General features: G+C 41.0%; 3 protein-coding genes across 4 annotated transcripts in view; all 3 read left to right on the forward strand.

The window, feature by feature from the left end:
• Positions 1-1,118: 1,118 nt before the first annotated feature.
• LOC122821270 (homeobox protein Hox-B6a-like) lies at positions 1,119-8,812 on the forward strand. The gene is made up of 2 exons (XM_044099042.1): positions 1,119-5,585; positions 6,843-8,812. The coding sequence occupies exons 1-2, from the start codon at positions 5,045-5,047 to the stop codon at positions 7,121-7,123; spliced, it is 822 nt and encodes a 273-aa protein (XP_043954977.1). The 5' UTR covers positions 1,119-5,044; the 3' UTR covers positions 7,124-8,812.
• Positions 8,813-11,397: 2,585 nt separating this feature from the next.
• hoxb5a (homeobox B5a) lies at positions 11,398-14,029 on the forward strand. Its single transcript, XM_044099041.1, has 2 exons — positions 11,398-12,234; positions 13,426-14,029. The coding sequence occupies exons 1-2, from the start codon at positions 11,565-11,567 to the stop codon at positions 13,671-13,673; spliced, it is 918 nt and encodes a 305-aa protein (XP_043954976.1). The 5' UTR covers positions 11,398-11,564; the 3' UTR covers positions 13,674-14,029.
• Positions 14,030-15,377: 1,348 nt separating this feature from the next.
• Positions 15,378-16,653, forward strand: part of hoxb3a (homeobox B3a) — a 50,102-nt gene continuing 48,826 nt past the window's right edge. For both annotated transcript variants that reach the window (XM_044099036.1, XM_044099038.1), the window contains exon 1: positions 15,378-16,033. The gene's annotated coding sequence lies outside the window, so the exon portion shown is untranslated. The remainder of the gene's footprint in view (positions 16,034-16,653) is intronic.

Here is a 16,653-nt window from a genome sequence, read left to right on the forward strand (position 1 = left end):
AACGAGTAAATTTCTTTTAAAAATATAAAAAAATAGACACATAATTGGACGGAGCAATATGAGATATTGTGGAAGATATATAGTAAAAAAAAACAAAAAACATCTCTACAGAGAGAAAAGTGCTGCAGCTGATATGAAGTTCGGTGCATGCATGCATTCCTCTGAACAGAACATTTATCCATCTGCTGCTTCCAGCGGCTCTGTTTTCTCTTCGCCGCCATCTCTCGACTTTACAAGGAGTCATAAAGAGCAATAAAGCCATAAAATCTCCGATGTCTTGCGCGCGCACACTAAACACACCCACGCACACAGACGGGAGAAAAGAAGAGCCGTAAAGCCATAAAATAGAGGTCCGACTCTTTTAGCTTTAATTGTCACTGATCTCTGAAGTTTCTCACATTCCTGGGCTTCCTTCAGCGGCCCTCACATGTTTACACTGAAGTTAACAGACACACACGTCTGATTTACTGCGCAGAAATACAGCCAGCTTAACAGGTATATCCGTTGGAAAAGTTGAAACGTTTGGGCTTATTATCCTTGGAAGTCGTGGGAGTCCAGAGGAGACTGTCTCTAAATGAAGATCCACGAAGAGCGGCAGCTTCACGTTAGAGGCTAAATATTGACGGCTTCCCACACTGACAGCCTCCAAAGCTTTCACGTGTGCGTAACCCCCTTGAATACTTTGATACCTTTCAGAAAGTACAAGCATGGCAGAGTTATGTATTATGCGGAAATTCCACGCAACAAACCCAGAAGCGTCTAGTGCATTGACAAGACTGTAAACACGTAAGCGTTTTTATTCTCATAATATAATATTTCCTTAGTTCCAGTCTAAACCAAGGAAAAAGGGCTGATACAAAAACATGTTATAGCTGAACGTTTCTCAGGATGCATTTTAAGAGGATGTGCGATTTACTTGGCTTACTAAGTAAATCGTAAGCCAAGGAAAATGCAGTTTCAGTCACATCCACAACAAAACAACAACAACAACAACAACAACAACAATAATAATAATAATAATAATAATAATAATAATAATAATAATAATAATAATAATAATAATAATAATAATAATAATAATAATAATAATAATAATAATAATAATAATAATAGATACATCTTCTTAACGTAAGATAATAGCAATGACAAAGCAAAATATGAAAGCCATAATATTTAGTGTGCTTCACTTATATAATCATTTATTTTAAAGAAAAAGCTGCTGGGCTAACAGTTAAACGGCTTTGCGTCGATCTGAAGGACAAAACTGCCTATGTGACATGAACACGGCCGCACAGTGAAAGTATTTCTAAAGAGTGGTACTGTATGATTCTGAAAACTCGCGCTGTCTTGGCTTCAAAAGCTCCAAACTGCCTGCAGAACTCTCCATTTCTCTGCCGTTTGATGTTTTTTGCCTCCCGACGGTCCAACACACCTGCAACGACACACAACAGTCTGCACGAAAACACGGTGCAGTCTGCACTAACTACTGTACCGGTACCGGTTATAAAGATCTGAAATGAAAGAATTGTGTTTTGAAATCCAGTTTCATGAGGTTTTTATTTAACCTGAGACGGTCTGAAACATCAGCAGCCACAGCAATCCAAAAGTCATTCATCGATGGAAGATATCTTTCGTGCTTTTTATATGATCTGTATCACTGGGTCAAAAAGTTGCTAAACAATTTATTAAATTAGTTTATAAACAACTTTGACACATTATTATATTTGAAATAAAACTCATGCAAAGTAGGTTAATTTACATAACACATTTCAGCAACAGGCAGATAAATGTGCTTTACAGGTAAAAAAAACAACAACACACAAAACATAAAACAACACTTCAGCAACAAACATTACATTTTCTCAAATGTTAGAAAAATAATCTAAATCCTCAGCATACGACATTGGACTGAAGATGAAAGTTCCAGGCATTATTAATAAAAGTCAACTATAGATGCCTGGATTTTTAACGTTAATTTAAATGCTTTACTATTTTTGCCATTTTTATGCAGATTATTACAGATTAGTGACGCATGATGCCCCTCCATGCCGACTTACAGTTATAGCTTCCTGCGACAGACCTGTTAGGTGTTTTGATTTGTTTTGTATTGGAGTAACTTTGGTTCACTGTTTGTAACCCGAAAAAAGCCACGCAGGCAGCGTCCGCAACGTTACTCGTGAAGTTGAAAACGTTTTGATTTAGGCCCATTGGATTTTTATTTTCGCTATGTTTGGAAAAGACTGACAAGAAGAGATAAAGTATTAGGCATTTCTAAATCAATTAAAATTAATCTACATATTAGTTTTCCAACAAATGAGTCATCCATCATCTTTTCACTTTTTAAATGACGACTCATTTGTTGGAAAGAAATTTGACCTGTTGGCCTGTTTTCATTTGCATGTCCGATGATTTATTTCACTTCACACCACATGTTAACTTTTTCAAATTTACGTCACTGCTTGTTGTCGTCATCTCCGTAAATACTAAATTAGATGTCGGAATATTGGACTGTGTGGAACCTGTTCCGGGTTTTAAAATGACCCACCCGACCGCTTGATATGCCAAAGCCACTAATGCAAAAGGATTCTAGCTAATACAATAACAGTGTTACCGTCCTCTGTCTGTCCCCCGGCTGCAGGCCATCCCTGTCCTTTTCCAAGAGTCGCTGCTTATCAATGATTAGACCCCAGTCAGCTCCAAAACAATTTGGCTGCTTCCCGTTCCCACAAAGCGGGGAGGAAACAGGGCGTCCTGCCGGGGAGCGAGGGAGTACGGTCGAGAAAGAGGCCAGCAGAGGGGAGGTGGAGGTCAAAAAGAAAAGAGTAAGTTAAAAAGAAAGGTTGCAAATTTCAAATTCAGGTGGTCCAGTAAGAAACGCGAAAATTAGGCTGAAGATTTTGAGTTTCCCAGACATCTCTGAATGGCGTCTTTAATAAGAACTTGGCTTCTTGGGAATGCACTGGGTGGGAGAGTAAAGTAAAAGCAAAAAATAGAGTCTTTGTGTCGATTTATCAGTCGGACTGTCTGTAGTTTGGCCACGGGGACAAGCCGCAGCCTGTGGAGGAAACAAAGAGAGACACAGAGAAGAGGACTTATTTATGGTTGCGGTTATTTTACAGCCTCACTGACACATATTCGGCTTGAAAGTTTCTTTCTATTTTTCCTTCTGTGCTTTGTTCTTTCTTTCTTCCTTCCTTTCTTTTTTTCTTCCTTTCTTTCTTTGTTTCTTTCTTTCCGTCCTTATTTATTTTAACAAAGAAGAAAATTTTCGGAGTCTGCTTGTATGGTGTGTGTACTGAGTGTGTGTGCTGAGTGTGTGTGCTGAGTGTGCGAGGTAACTCGGTGTTGTTAATGTGCAGTGTACATATACGACACTTAGTTCTTTTCATTTTATTTAAGTATTCATTTCGCTATGCTGAGTTCGGACAAAACAAACATAAGACACGATGAACTCTAAGAGATGACAGTCTAATCTTTAGCTGTGAATGCACCTCAAAAACATAAAGTTAATAATTCTCACTGTTAAAATAATCATTATTGGTCAGACCTCAATGTCAATCTAGATAAATAGAATGCAAAATGTTCCTCTTTTGTATTCACATTCTCATTTATCCGTTAACTAGAGGACTTCAGTTCAGTCATTTGTACATTTCTCTGGTTAGATTCTAGTATATACTTTGGGGTAAATTGCTTGATTCTTTAGCCATCTTAAAGAGTGCTGGTGTAATCAGTGTCATTGAAACGAATAAAAAATTGATTTTTTCTGTTTCTTTTCTTCTTCTCCTCTAATCAGTGTCACAGCTCGGGAGCATAATCATTCACAGCTCACATAGATCACACATGACCAATTGTAAAAACTGAAGCGGAAGTTTTTGAATCAATGTCGCCTTCAGACACCAGAACATGGAATAGACAGCGAGACATTAAATTCTACTACAGAAGATTTCCATTCGATCGGCATTTGTTCTGATTAAGAAAAAAACGAAAGCCTGTGAAAGAGGACACACACGTAGAGTAGCGGGATGTAAATCAACCCAGCAAACAATCAAAGCCCACCAATTACAAACATTCAAACGTCTAAATGACAGGAAGGGAGAACAGGCTCCATTCTAAGCTAACCTAGATCCCTACAAACATGCAAACATACAGGATGATATACGAGTCGTGTGCGGTCCAGCATGTTGTATTCATACAACAAATTCATTCTGAGGCGATGTGTTGGCTATTATCCACAAAGTGCAAAGGATATGTGCTCAGTTTCCTCTGGCGGCGAAGCTTCAGCCCAAACGTGCACACGCACGATTGTACTGGCAGGCGCTGGCGGCGGTTTTTATGGGTCCAACATCAGATGAAGGACGACACACAAGAGGAGATACAATCAATTTAACGCGCGGACAATTCCGCTGTGATTGCGCAATCTCATCGGGAGCCGCAGGAAGATTAGAAAGAGAAATGAAATGACAATTAGAAAGGGAGAACGGGAGTGGGAGATTGAAGTAGGGAAATAAGAAAAAAAGGGTGGGGGGAGGGGGGGCGAGAGGGTCGCGGGAGTTCCCAGACCCCCTCCTCTACCTCCTCTCTCCCAAACGAAAGGAAAAATGAGGTGAACTAATGTCATGCAGAGGAGCTTCCCATTGGTCAGTGTTTGGTCAGCTGGTCTCTGACTCCCCCTATGCTCCTCACCCAATTCCTGTGCCATACACACACATAGACTCTTTCTTGCCGAGCCCCCCACCACACATTACCAAAGCACTGGCACCCAGCCACCCCAGCTTCACCCTCCTCACCCCTCCTCCCAATCTGCGATAAACTCAGTGATAGCGGCAGCAGCAGCCCGTCGGACTGAGGGCTATAAAACACAACAAATCATAAAGTGCAGGCAGGAAGGCAGAGGAAGGAGGACGGGAGGAAGAACCGTTAGTCTCGGTCTACTCCTCCTTCTTCTTCTTCATCGCGTTATCATTGTTGTTGTGTTTGTTACGTGCCCTCCTGTGCTCCCCTCTTCTCTTCTTTTCCTCCTTCTTCTCCTTTCCCACTTTTACCAATGAGTTCATATTTTGTGAACTCCTCTTTTCCGGTGATACCGGGAACGGGTGGAGGCGGCCAGACGGCGTCGTCAGAACCATTCCTGGGTCAGATCTCACTTTACTCATCGGGATACGCGGACCATCCGCTCAGACACTACCCAGGGGCAGCGGCTGTCACTGCGGCCGCGGCCGTGGCTTACAGCGCTCATCAGGAGAAATCTTATCCAGCCTCTACCTACTACCAGCAGGCTGCGAACGGAGCGTACAGTGGACACCGAGTGACGGGGGTGGCAGTTGGGGGGTCGACCGGACCTGGTGCGTGCGACTACGCCACAGCAGCGGCGGCGGCTGCCGCGGCGGCCACGAACTTCTACCGAGACAAGGAGCATCCCTGCAGTCTGGATGAACACCAACTTGCTCTGAGCCAAGACGGCATGCATCGCAAAATGGAATGCGCTGGGCTCGGAGCAAAGGGGCTATTTGGAGAATCCATGGATGACAAGCAAACAGCACCAACTCCAATTTATCCGTGGATGCAGCGGATGAACGCATGCAACGGTGAGTGTTGTCTTCTTCCCTGTTAAACTGACGTTTTGTTTCCTCTGTCAGCCAGCCTTATTCCGTCCTCTTCCTCCTCCTCTTACTGGAGCTGCTTTATAAAGCTCGTTTGTTGGCTTACCAGTCAGTCACGGCATTGATGTTTTATTGTCCATCATAAAACTGGTCTGTTTGGCTCAACGTCGCAGTTACTTTGTGACCTATTGACTGACGCAGCTACCGGACAGGGGCAGCTAAGTTAACGCTGTTAAAACTAAGTCTGGCAGGCATTGATTTCAATGAGGGACAGGAGGAGCACCAACATTGTTATCATTTGCTCATCTTGTTTGCTTCTTCCTGAATGGTACTATTTATAGTATTTTAATGTATACATCTCAAAACATTTATTTTCGGTCAAAAAAATCATTTTTTTAAGAGAACAGCTTTTCATCCGGTTGATTAAAACAATTCCTGTTTTTGATGAAAAAAAATTTTCATTTAATTTCCTGAAATTCAATCATGCAGTTTTGTACTAAATATAATGAATCCCTGCGCATCGCGTACTGATTATTCAAAACAGGTGCGACGATCGTTTCACTGCATGGGAAAAATGCAGGACTGGCAGCGACAGCGAGGTCAGGGTGGCTTTTTTAATGTCAGACTTGCTTTTCAATGTTGCAGGAAGTACATCAAAGCTGGATTTACACGTGTGCTGATGCTGTCTTGCAATCTACAGATTCATATTAGTAAGAAGGAAATGGAATATTGGGTGTTGGTTAAGGAGAAGTCACTGGTTCATGGCTGCTGTGCACGGTCCTCTCAAGGGATCCTTAACTGGAAAAGATGTGGAAAAAACAGCAAGTAAATGAAAAACTGTAAGAAGAGGAAATCTAGAGATAATTAGTCTAATGTAAAGTTAGATCTAAAACGAAATCCACAAAAAAAAAAAAAAAAGAAACAAGTTATCTGTGATTTAAATTCTATTTTACATGTTTCTGTTACAACGGTGTGATTTTCTACGTGTTCTCCCACTGAAATATTCAAACTCAAAATGTTGATCCCTCTAGTGGCTCGAACATTTTTCAGTGTTATTCTTAATAAAAATAACTATATTTACTGATCCCTTCTGCTCTAATGAATAGTAATATCATTAACAGAAGAAATGTTGAACTGATCCTTAAATGATAAAAGAGAAAGCTTTATATTAACCGAAATCAAGTGTACTTGCGCCATGTGTTTAATCTTTGTTTTAAATCTTTGTCTCTTTCTATCTGCTAGGCACCTTCGGCAGCCCCGGAAGACGCGGCCGGCAGACATACACTCGCTACCAAACTCTGGAGCTGGAGAAGGAATTCCACTTCAACCGGTACCTCACGCGGCGACGGCGCATCGAAATTGCGCACGCGCTCTGCCTCACGGAGCGTCAGATTAAGATCTGGTTCCAGAACCGCAGAATGAAGTGGAAGAAGGAGAACAAGCTCATTAACTCATCTTCTTCCTCCTCTTCCTCCTCTTTCACTCTAACTGGTACAGATGAAGAAGAGAAACGGACGGAGTGAAAGAAAACAAAATGACGTGAGACATTAAAAGCAAGAGAAGGATGGAAGAAAATTCATGCTCCAATGTGTTTGTTAGGTGTGGACATTTTGTGAGCCCGCCGCTCCGTCCGTTTCCGTCTGACAGCTCAGCCGCGTGGATCCCAAAATCCCAAAAAGGAAGGAGATGCTTTACTTTCTCTAAAAAGAGTCTCTAAGCGCTGTCTCAGTGAAAACAACGTTTTGAACCACTTTTGATTCGGAGCTGCTTCTTCCTCTATACTTTAAAAACAGAAAAAAAATGCACTCTCCTAAATCCTACATATTTACTAAATGCTGAAACTTTAGGAGGCTAGGCAGAGTGGCAGCCATGGAAAGTAGATAAAGCAATAAAGAAGTAGAAATTGCCAGGGACATGAACAAACACAAACTACATATATATATATATATATATTTGGAAAACAACCCGATATGCAGAGGAAATATATATATATATATATATATATATATATATATATATATATATATATATATTTCCTCTGCATATCGGGTTGTTTTCCAAGTAAGTTCAGGATCACAGTGAAGCTTCAGGTAATATTGTCCTTCGGGCTCAGATCGTCTAATGCTGGCAGTGCTGATAAACGGTGGGTTATGGCGTGGATGGTGTCTGGACAAAAAAACGTGATTTGCAGCATTCCAAAAACTACCTAAGTTATATCGTTTATGTTTTTTGTTTTGTTTTGTTTTTTGGTTTGGTTTGTTTTTATATCTGCCAAGCACTTGCTTTGAAGGAAACGCTTTCCGGTTTGGTCCTTTTTTTTCTGACATGTTGTTTCTGTTGGAAAGGAGTGGATATTTGTCATTTGGTGTACATACTGTAGCTAAAGTATACAGATTTAGACAAGGACATGTTCTTTTCGTATTGTGACAATTATTCAACTTGGAAGGTCTTAACGGTCGTTTTCAGCTATTATTACTTTTCCACTTGGTTGTACAAAAAGCTCACGGAGGTGTTGACCTACTGATTTTTTCTCCAAACTACCTAAACACCTTCAGGGAATTGTAAATTTGATTAAATTTGTTGCTTTCTGTTCGTGTTTTTGTCAAGTAAGTATACTACCTATGAGAAATGTTCAATAAACTTTAAAGAAGTGTATGCAATGTTTTATTTTATTTAGTTAGTTTTTTTTTTTTTTCCTTTTTGAGTATAGGGATGCATGTTGGCAGATTTATTAACCAACTCTAACACAGTACTTCCTTACTGTAAGGTTGAAAACAGGTTTATTTCAAGATTTAGTGCTTTTTGCCCGTTCATGTGATGACTATAAACCTTTTAGCCTTAGGCTAAGTGTGAAACATGCAACACATTTAAGGCGCGGAGTTAACGCTGGGAGCGGGGGTTCTTTTGCTGGGGCTGGAGGTCCGAGGCTGCGCTGTGCAGGCCCAGTTAGGTGGGATGCTCTGCAGGGGAAGTGACGGCGGCACAAACTAATTAATGAGCAGAGCCAGGCAGAGAAAGCTGACCTGTCCTCAAGCAGGCCAGCCAGACACATCACACACACACACACACACACACACGGCACCCAAACAAAGTGGACAATGTCCTGGTGACCTTTTGAACTGTGCCTGTCCCCTGAATGACCGGCGAACTGACCTCCATTTGAGTTTTGCTGATGCAGCACATAGTCAAAAATAAAGCAAATAGTTCCTGTCTTCATCTTCACGTGGATGTGAACATAAACAGGATCACACAGACAACTAGCATATGTTCAGTTCCCATTTCCACTGCTCATCTTTGACATAAAACTTTGCCATATTATTATATAATAACAGTAGGATTATGGACATTTTTTATTGCAATAGTTCCATATTTAGCTGAAAACAAATAAGGAGTTAAAACGTGTTTCACATATTGCATAAACATGTTTTAACAGGCAAAAATGTATTTGTTATGGTTCAGTTTATATATATATATATATATATATATATATATTACAAATATTGTCATGTTTACTACGAAACATATTATAATAGCCATATCATATAATAAATATTACAGCTAAATAAATGATGTTTCACTGTCGGTAAGAAGAATGTGAAAAATAATAACAGGTAGCAGCTGTGGCCCCTCCCACCCCCATTAGGATGAGAACTGGGATTCACTGTTGTTTAAATTCAACAAGCCTTTTTTAGTTTTACTCATGCCATCTTGGACTTTGAAAGCGAACCATCTTAAGAGGTACTCAAAAACAATAAGACAGTGAAAGACGGTGTAGAGCAGATGCAGTTTTCCTGTGAGACAAACTGAGACATGTAAAGTACATCACCAGTTGGATGTTGGAAACAGGGTTTACCATTGGCTTGTTAGAAGTTTCTCCTCTACCAAATAGAAAAAGAGTTTGTAGGAGTAAACTTGTATCACAAAATGTTCATTAAGATTCAAAATTACAGTTGCAGCTAAAACAATTCTAAAAGGGACTCGTGTCTTAACATATGAGAATGTTACAGATGAGGAGTTTGTCTTCAAACAATGTGCAAAGGTATTTAGATATGTTGCTGTATGCATGAAGATTCAATAGTAGTGTTGGAAGACCTTCACAATTTGAGCGAGATTAAGAACTCAAAAGTGGGAATAGAAAACGTGTAACAGTGAAATTGTGCGAAATTGTGCTAAATCTGTTTTCAGCCGTTTTCTAACTGCCTGACCAGCAGCTAGGTGTCTGGAGTGTGGCCTACAACTGCTTAAAATACAGGATACATATTTGATTTTTATTCAAACAAGAAAAAAAATGTGGGATCCCTGATCCATTCCCTGCTCTAACCAGTGTGTCAGAGTAGCAGGAAAGCATGAACACTCTGCATGCTGAGGCCAACTCAGATGCACACAGGCACTGTGGCCTGTTATACATCCTAACCCAGGAATCAACAAATCATAAATCAGTAGAATTCTACCCGGTGTGGCTAGCAGAGATCAGGTTTAACATTCCACGACTGCAGCTGAGGAGAAAGCAGAGAAAAGCTCAGAAAGGAGGGCGCCATGTGCACTGTGCTGGAAAGAAGGACGGAAAAACAGATCATTAAGAAAATCTTTTATAAAGTTGTGTGAAGTATTACTATAGTAAGTATGTTTTCCTGTACAAGTCATGGAAGAGATTGGCTTATTGCTCATGCACGAGCTGATTCTCTGGTACGCTAAAACAATTTAGAGTGTTTTAAAAGTATTTATTTTTTCTAAGAAAAATACATCATGAAAAAGTTATGAATACCATGTGCAGCTGACCTATAGATGAGGAGAATAGTGCAATAATTCATAAAAAGGGAATAAAAAGGAACGTCCTTCATAAGTCACCTGCTGACTTACACGTTTATGTTACTTCAACAGTTTTCGAAATATTATTATTATTATTATTATTATTATTATTATTATTATTATTATTATTATTATTATTATTATTATTATTATTATTATTATTATTATTATTATATGCACGTTATAATACAGCTACAGTTCTAGTCGTATGACCTAAAAAACCTGGTATTTCGATTACGTGATCTCTTCGTGATTATTGTAATTTTTCCTGTTAAAAGCATTATTATTATTATTATTATTATTATTATTATTATTATTATTATTATTATTATTATTATTATTATTATTATTATTATTATTATTATTATTATTATTATTATTATTATTATTATACAGCGGGAAGTAGACTGCAGCGTGTGGTCTTTGGTCCGTGTGTTTATTATAAGTATTGTTGAGTATTTTTGTTTCGTCTTGTCTCTATAAAGTCAGTTAACAGGCCAGACTGGTGGAACTCATTGGATGGTGTGTCAGTGTGGGAAGATGAGGCCATGTGTGGAAGGAATTTCTAGTTTTATAATAGCCCAATATGACCCGTTTGAAAGTACCATTAGTTTTTCCCTCTGCTCTTCTCCCAGTCCTCCCAATAAGTGCAATAAATTATATTTGCAGTAGGTGGCGCTCTTAATTCACCCCAGCACCTCTTTTAGCCGAAAAAAAGGATGCGCGAAGAGGGAGAAGAGGAGCGGCAGCTTTCCCCCGCCCAAGCCTTTATCATTAGAACCTCAGAGCATGAATTACCTCTGCAAAGTCATCTGCGAGAATTTACGAGTGGTCTGCAAAATCACGTGACCACACCCCCTCCTTCCCTGTTTCTTTCTCTGTCTCCTCCCTCACCTCACCCCTCACCTCCCCCATGACACACACACACACACGTATACACACATTTAGATCCAAGAAGCACACACAATCGCCACCCCACCCCCATATTTGGACGGCGCATAGCTAAAAACGAAGTACAGTGCAACGCCATAATTCACTAATACATCATAAATCGTTGAAAGTACTCGCGTTATAACGACCTAGAGAAATCTAACAAATCAAGCCCCCCTCCTCCCGACTACTCAGTTGTTAGCCTGTGCTCTGTAAAACAACTAAATGAGTTCTTACTTTGTAAACTCGTTCTCAGGGCGCTACCCGAATGGCCCCGACTATCAGCTGCTAAATTATGGAGCCAGCAACGGCGCAATGAACAGCGGGACGTACAGGGACTCCTCCTCTGCCACAATGCACCATGCGACTGGCTCTTATGGCTACAGCTACAATGGCATGGATCTGACCGTAACCAGCCGAGGAGGGGGGGGCAGCAGAGCCGCAAACACCGGAGGACACTTCGGTGGAGGCTCTGCGGTCGAGGACTCCCGGGGCTTCGGCTTCAGACAGCCGGTCAGTTGCTCGCTTGCTCCCCCGGGAAATCCTCTCTTGACAGGCGGTCGTGAGAGCAACAAACTGGGCACACAGAGATCGTCTCCCCCCTCAGAGCAACCAGGAAGCAGCAACCTCAGCTCTCCAAACCTGTGTTCATCCACGATGGCCGGCGGCGTGGCGCGGCGCTTCACAGAGATTGAAGACGCTTCACCAGACAGCGAGGACCTGCTCCTTCCTGGGGAAGCCAGTCACGGGAGTAATCCACGGCCCAAAACCGGGCACTCGCAAGCTGTTCAGAAACAAGAAGGCAGCCCGGCGGGATCAGCTGCTGGCAGTATGGGCAGCGACGCGCAGACACCCCAGATTTTCCCTTGGATGAGAAAACTACACATTAGCCATGGTACATTCTGACTCTTGGCTTTACAGTTTACACTTATTTGTGTGTTAGAAGTTGACACTGAAAGCTTTGTTGAGAGCATGTAATAGACGTGAAGTTAGATTCCAGCTTCTGGAGCTTATTTAGGTAGTCACTGCTTCTTTCCATCTACACAAAATATTCAGCGAGCAGAAAGCTTTCATATAATGTGAGTACAATGAAAATCATAAAATATTTTGAAAAAAAAAGCAACATTTTCCCCTTTTGTCTGCGTCCTGCAGGTATCTTGGGCCTACGCCGTTTTGTAATCTGTAACGAGAAAATTACAAAACGGGCCACGGTTATTGGTGTCTTCATTTTTGCAAGATTTCATTTTCCCGCTAACTGAATTCTAATTAAAACTGCAGTCAACTAAAGAGGACAGGTTGCTTTATCAGACGCAAAATTCTTGCATGATGACCCAACTCCCTTTTATCAATGCACCTGGGACGCTTTGCTCGGATTATTCCTTCTATCTCTTCGCCTTTTTTAAGTCTCACAAAAACGTCATAAATCTGTCAAAGTAAAGGCGAGTTGAACTGCAAAGCCCAACATGCCGGGGAGTACACACAGGACCGGGTGAGGAAAAAGAATGAGAATATGTCCAGGCTTTTAAGGTGGCTGCCCTTTTAAAAGTCGGCCTTTATTAGGTGTGGAAACTTTATTAAAAAGGTGAGGCAGAGGACGAGGCAATAAAACCTTTGAGGGGTCTGTGGGGAGTTGAATAGAGGGACGTGTAAGGTGAGGGTAATCTTTCAAAAAGTAGACAGATTTAAAGAAATATTAAAGTATTGAAGAAATATAATTTAAATGTAATAAATAGAATTTATATGAAGAGAAGATCATTGTTCGGCTCTTATTTAGTGCGATCCTTTTAATAACACTTTTGCCTGCACTTTTGTTTTTGCCTGCTGTGCTCTTACTGTTTGGTCCACCTATGTACAGTGATGCAAACACCTGTAGCTACAATGGCAGACGCAGTTAAACAGAAGTTTTATGATTTAGGGCCACACCTTGTCTTTACAAAGCCGCTGTGTAAAAATAGGCTCTAAATGTTGCCTGTTGCCCCTAACATGTTGTCTGACGATGCGCGTTTTCTTTTTCTTTGTCTTTTTTTCGTTTTCACACATGGGGCCCTCTGTCCTAACAGCGTTGTGTTCCTTCCAAACCCCTCAGATATGACGGGCCCGGACGGGAAACGGGCGCGGACAGCGTACACCCGCTATCAGACTCTGGAACTGGAGAAGGAATTCCACTTCAACCGGTACCTCACGCGGCGGCGGCGCATCGAGATTGCTCACGCACTCTGTCTCACGGAACGACAGATCAAGATCTGGTTTCAGAACCGGAGGATGAAGTGGAAGAAGGATAACAAGTTGAAAAGCATGACTTTGGCGACGACTGGCAGCGCCTTCCAACCGTAGGAGTAAAATCCCTTTCAAAGAACCTGGTCGTTCAGCTCGATGACTCGTTATCTAAGACTGGAGGGAGGGAGGCAAACAGGACAGAAAGCGCAAAGAAATAACAAAAACCAAAAAGAACATCAACATAAAAACTAAAGAAGAAAGCCTACGGGACTGGAGTAAAACCAGGGCAATGAAGAAAATAGTCCAGGATAAACCGAGACGTCAACTTTTGATTTATAAAACAATGTATGTTCTCAGATTAGAAGCTGTATACAGTACAGCAGCGCAGCACTTTTCATTCGATTGCTATAGCGGTGATTCAGGGCCACAGAGGAATAATGACTGGTACTCTTATGAACTGACAGCCAACACACAAGCACTATATATATATATATATATATATATATATATATATATATATGTATATATATATATATATATATATATATATATATATATATATATATATATACCTATGTAATAAATAGAATAATATGTGCCTGTGCGTGTGCGTGAGTGTGTGATGGTGTGTGTGTGTGTGTGTATCATTATACAAAATACCGATTGACCGACTTTAGGTCTTCTTTCCCAGCCGTACTATCTGGCTATGTTGTGTCTGATATTATTTCACTTGTCCAGTGGATTATGTTACTGTTGGTAATAATGTGCTTTCTATTGCAACCTCAACTCTTGAACAGGTCCTCTAAGTTATTTCCACCCACTGAAACTCAGCCCCTATTTGTTTAAATCTGCATCTCCCTCCCGTCCACAGTGTTGTTACTACATCACTGACATCTGCACTCATATTTACTGTGGAAGAAGGAGAAATGTTTGCGCGAGCGTGTTTGAGATTGAGAGTATGTCGATGTGTGCGAATATGTGTATTTGTTTAACAAATTGGCATTCACGTCTCTATTCGTTCTTATTGCTGTATATATAATTGAAATAAGTACAACTGTGCCATATTGTTGTTATTGTAATTTGTTGATTTGTTGGATGTGTCATATTGGATGTACACAGATATAGCGACATTTTGACTGTTTTACTGTTTGCGGTTCCTTTACGTGAGTGCGTGGATGTGTTAAATCTGTGTGGTAATGTGTCCCTGTAAACTCTGTCAGTGAGCTTTTTGTAGTTATTTGTAACATTGAGTAAAACCTAATTATGAATAAAGTTTCTCACTGCAATCCAGAGCGGACAGCGTAAGGCCTCAGTTTACAATCAACAAAAGGAAATGTCATGCAGTATACTGTGCAGCAAAGCTCTCTCCAAAACGTTTACACACCTACGTCATGTTTACACCAAAACGTCATGGTAGCTATGTAATTATTACGTAATCAATATCTGATATTTGGCGTTCTGCTGAAATATTATATCTTTACATCGAATTCTTCTAACAGTCTTCTCTATTTTGCAGGCCTTTTCTCGAACCCGGTGCCTGGAAAGTCCATGGAAGCATCTTCATGGATCAAGGCGGTATCCTAGCACAAAGCTTCCCAGTTGCAGAAAGTACACATCATAACACACAACCAGCTGGTCAAAACGGGACAGTTTTCTCCTCTGTTGCCCTAAGCGGATACAATAACAAATGATCGGCGGTGGACAAATGCGTCACGTTTCAGCCTTTTCCGCCTTGAACGGATGCTGCTCCCAAAGAAATTAAGTTACCTTCTCCTGGTTTCCACTTGTAAACAACCGAATGAACTTTTAAACTCACCGACTGCTGGTGCAGTTCCCCTGCTTTTCTTTCTGAACTACTCGGTAGTCAAATGGGTCCTTCTTCGAGGCTCATCGGGACACAATCTCCTGGCTCTTTTTCGTGTCTGTATGCGTTGGTGTATGAAGACATGAATAGATTTTTAAACTAACCCCTTCCTGGTTTGGGCCACACTATAAAATGGAGGCAGGATTGACATTTACGTGTCAAACAGATGAGGGTTTTTATCTCCAAGTTGGATCGTAAAAATCTGTTCTGATTCCTCTCACTGGCTCTCCTCTGGTCACGTGGGGTCCATAAAGTTAGTTTTATGGTTTAGGGGAGTTGACAATGTACTATGTATTTCACATTCTAGAAGGCAAGTGACGGTTTAACGGCTTTGTGTGGATCCTAAAGGGGTCAGTAAAGTAGAGACAGAGGCAAAGAAGCAGTGTGTGCGCTTGCGTGCGTGTGTGTGTGTGAATGTGTGTGAGTGTGTGACAGTGAAAAAAAGAGAGAAAGAAAGGGGGATAGAGAGAGAACAAGCCTCTATTAGCCGCAGCTGTTCTTGCTCTAGTTCAGACTTGGATCCCGGAGATCTCTGCCGTGGTTTGCTGTGGACTCTGGGAAAATCATGGGGAAGGAGAGACAGGACGCACAGTGAGTGGAATAACGCCTCCCGGTAAGTGGGAGCTAAGTAGAGAGAGGGGTGTGTTTGGTAAAGTGGGAGATGGGGCTGTGTAATTAACGTGTCACTCACTGTGAGCAGTACTCCTGTTTGGAGCGGCCACCAGCTCCGGTGGACTTCAGGTACATCTGACACCTGCTGATGAGGCTGGTGCTGCGAAGGTCCTGAGGTTACAGATGGAGAAAAACTGAAATGGTTTGAGCGCTGTGATCTGTAAACACGTGTGTCGCTTTAACTTGTATCTATAAACCTGGCCTGTAAAGGGAAGCACCCGGTTGAGGTTTTAGACATGTTTTTTTTATTTCTTTCTTCAATTTTTTAATGAAATATTCGGAGATCTAGTTCAAAGAATTCTTTTAAAGGAAATAATCAGAACAAAAGTGTAAGAAGACGATCACATTTTTGTTGGCACAAATCGAACAAAAAATCTGATTCCAAATTTCTTCTTGGCCAACCTGATCAATAGTTTTTATGCACAATCATCTTGTGCGCTAAGCTGTTTAAGATAAAAATTGATAATTTTAAAAATATTCATAAAGATCGCACTATTTACTGACTTCCGTCAATGAGAAGAAGCGAACTTGTGTCTGACATCACTCACGTATTTTCGAGCC

This window comes from Gambusia affinis, linkage group LG19 (genome assembly GCF_019740435.1).
Source record: "Gambusia affinis linkage group LG19, SWU_Gaff_1.0, whole genome shotgun sequence".
Lineage (NCBI taxonomy): Eukaryota > Metazoa > Chordata > Actinopteri > Cyprinodontiformes > Poeciliidae > Gambusia > Gambusia affinis.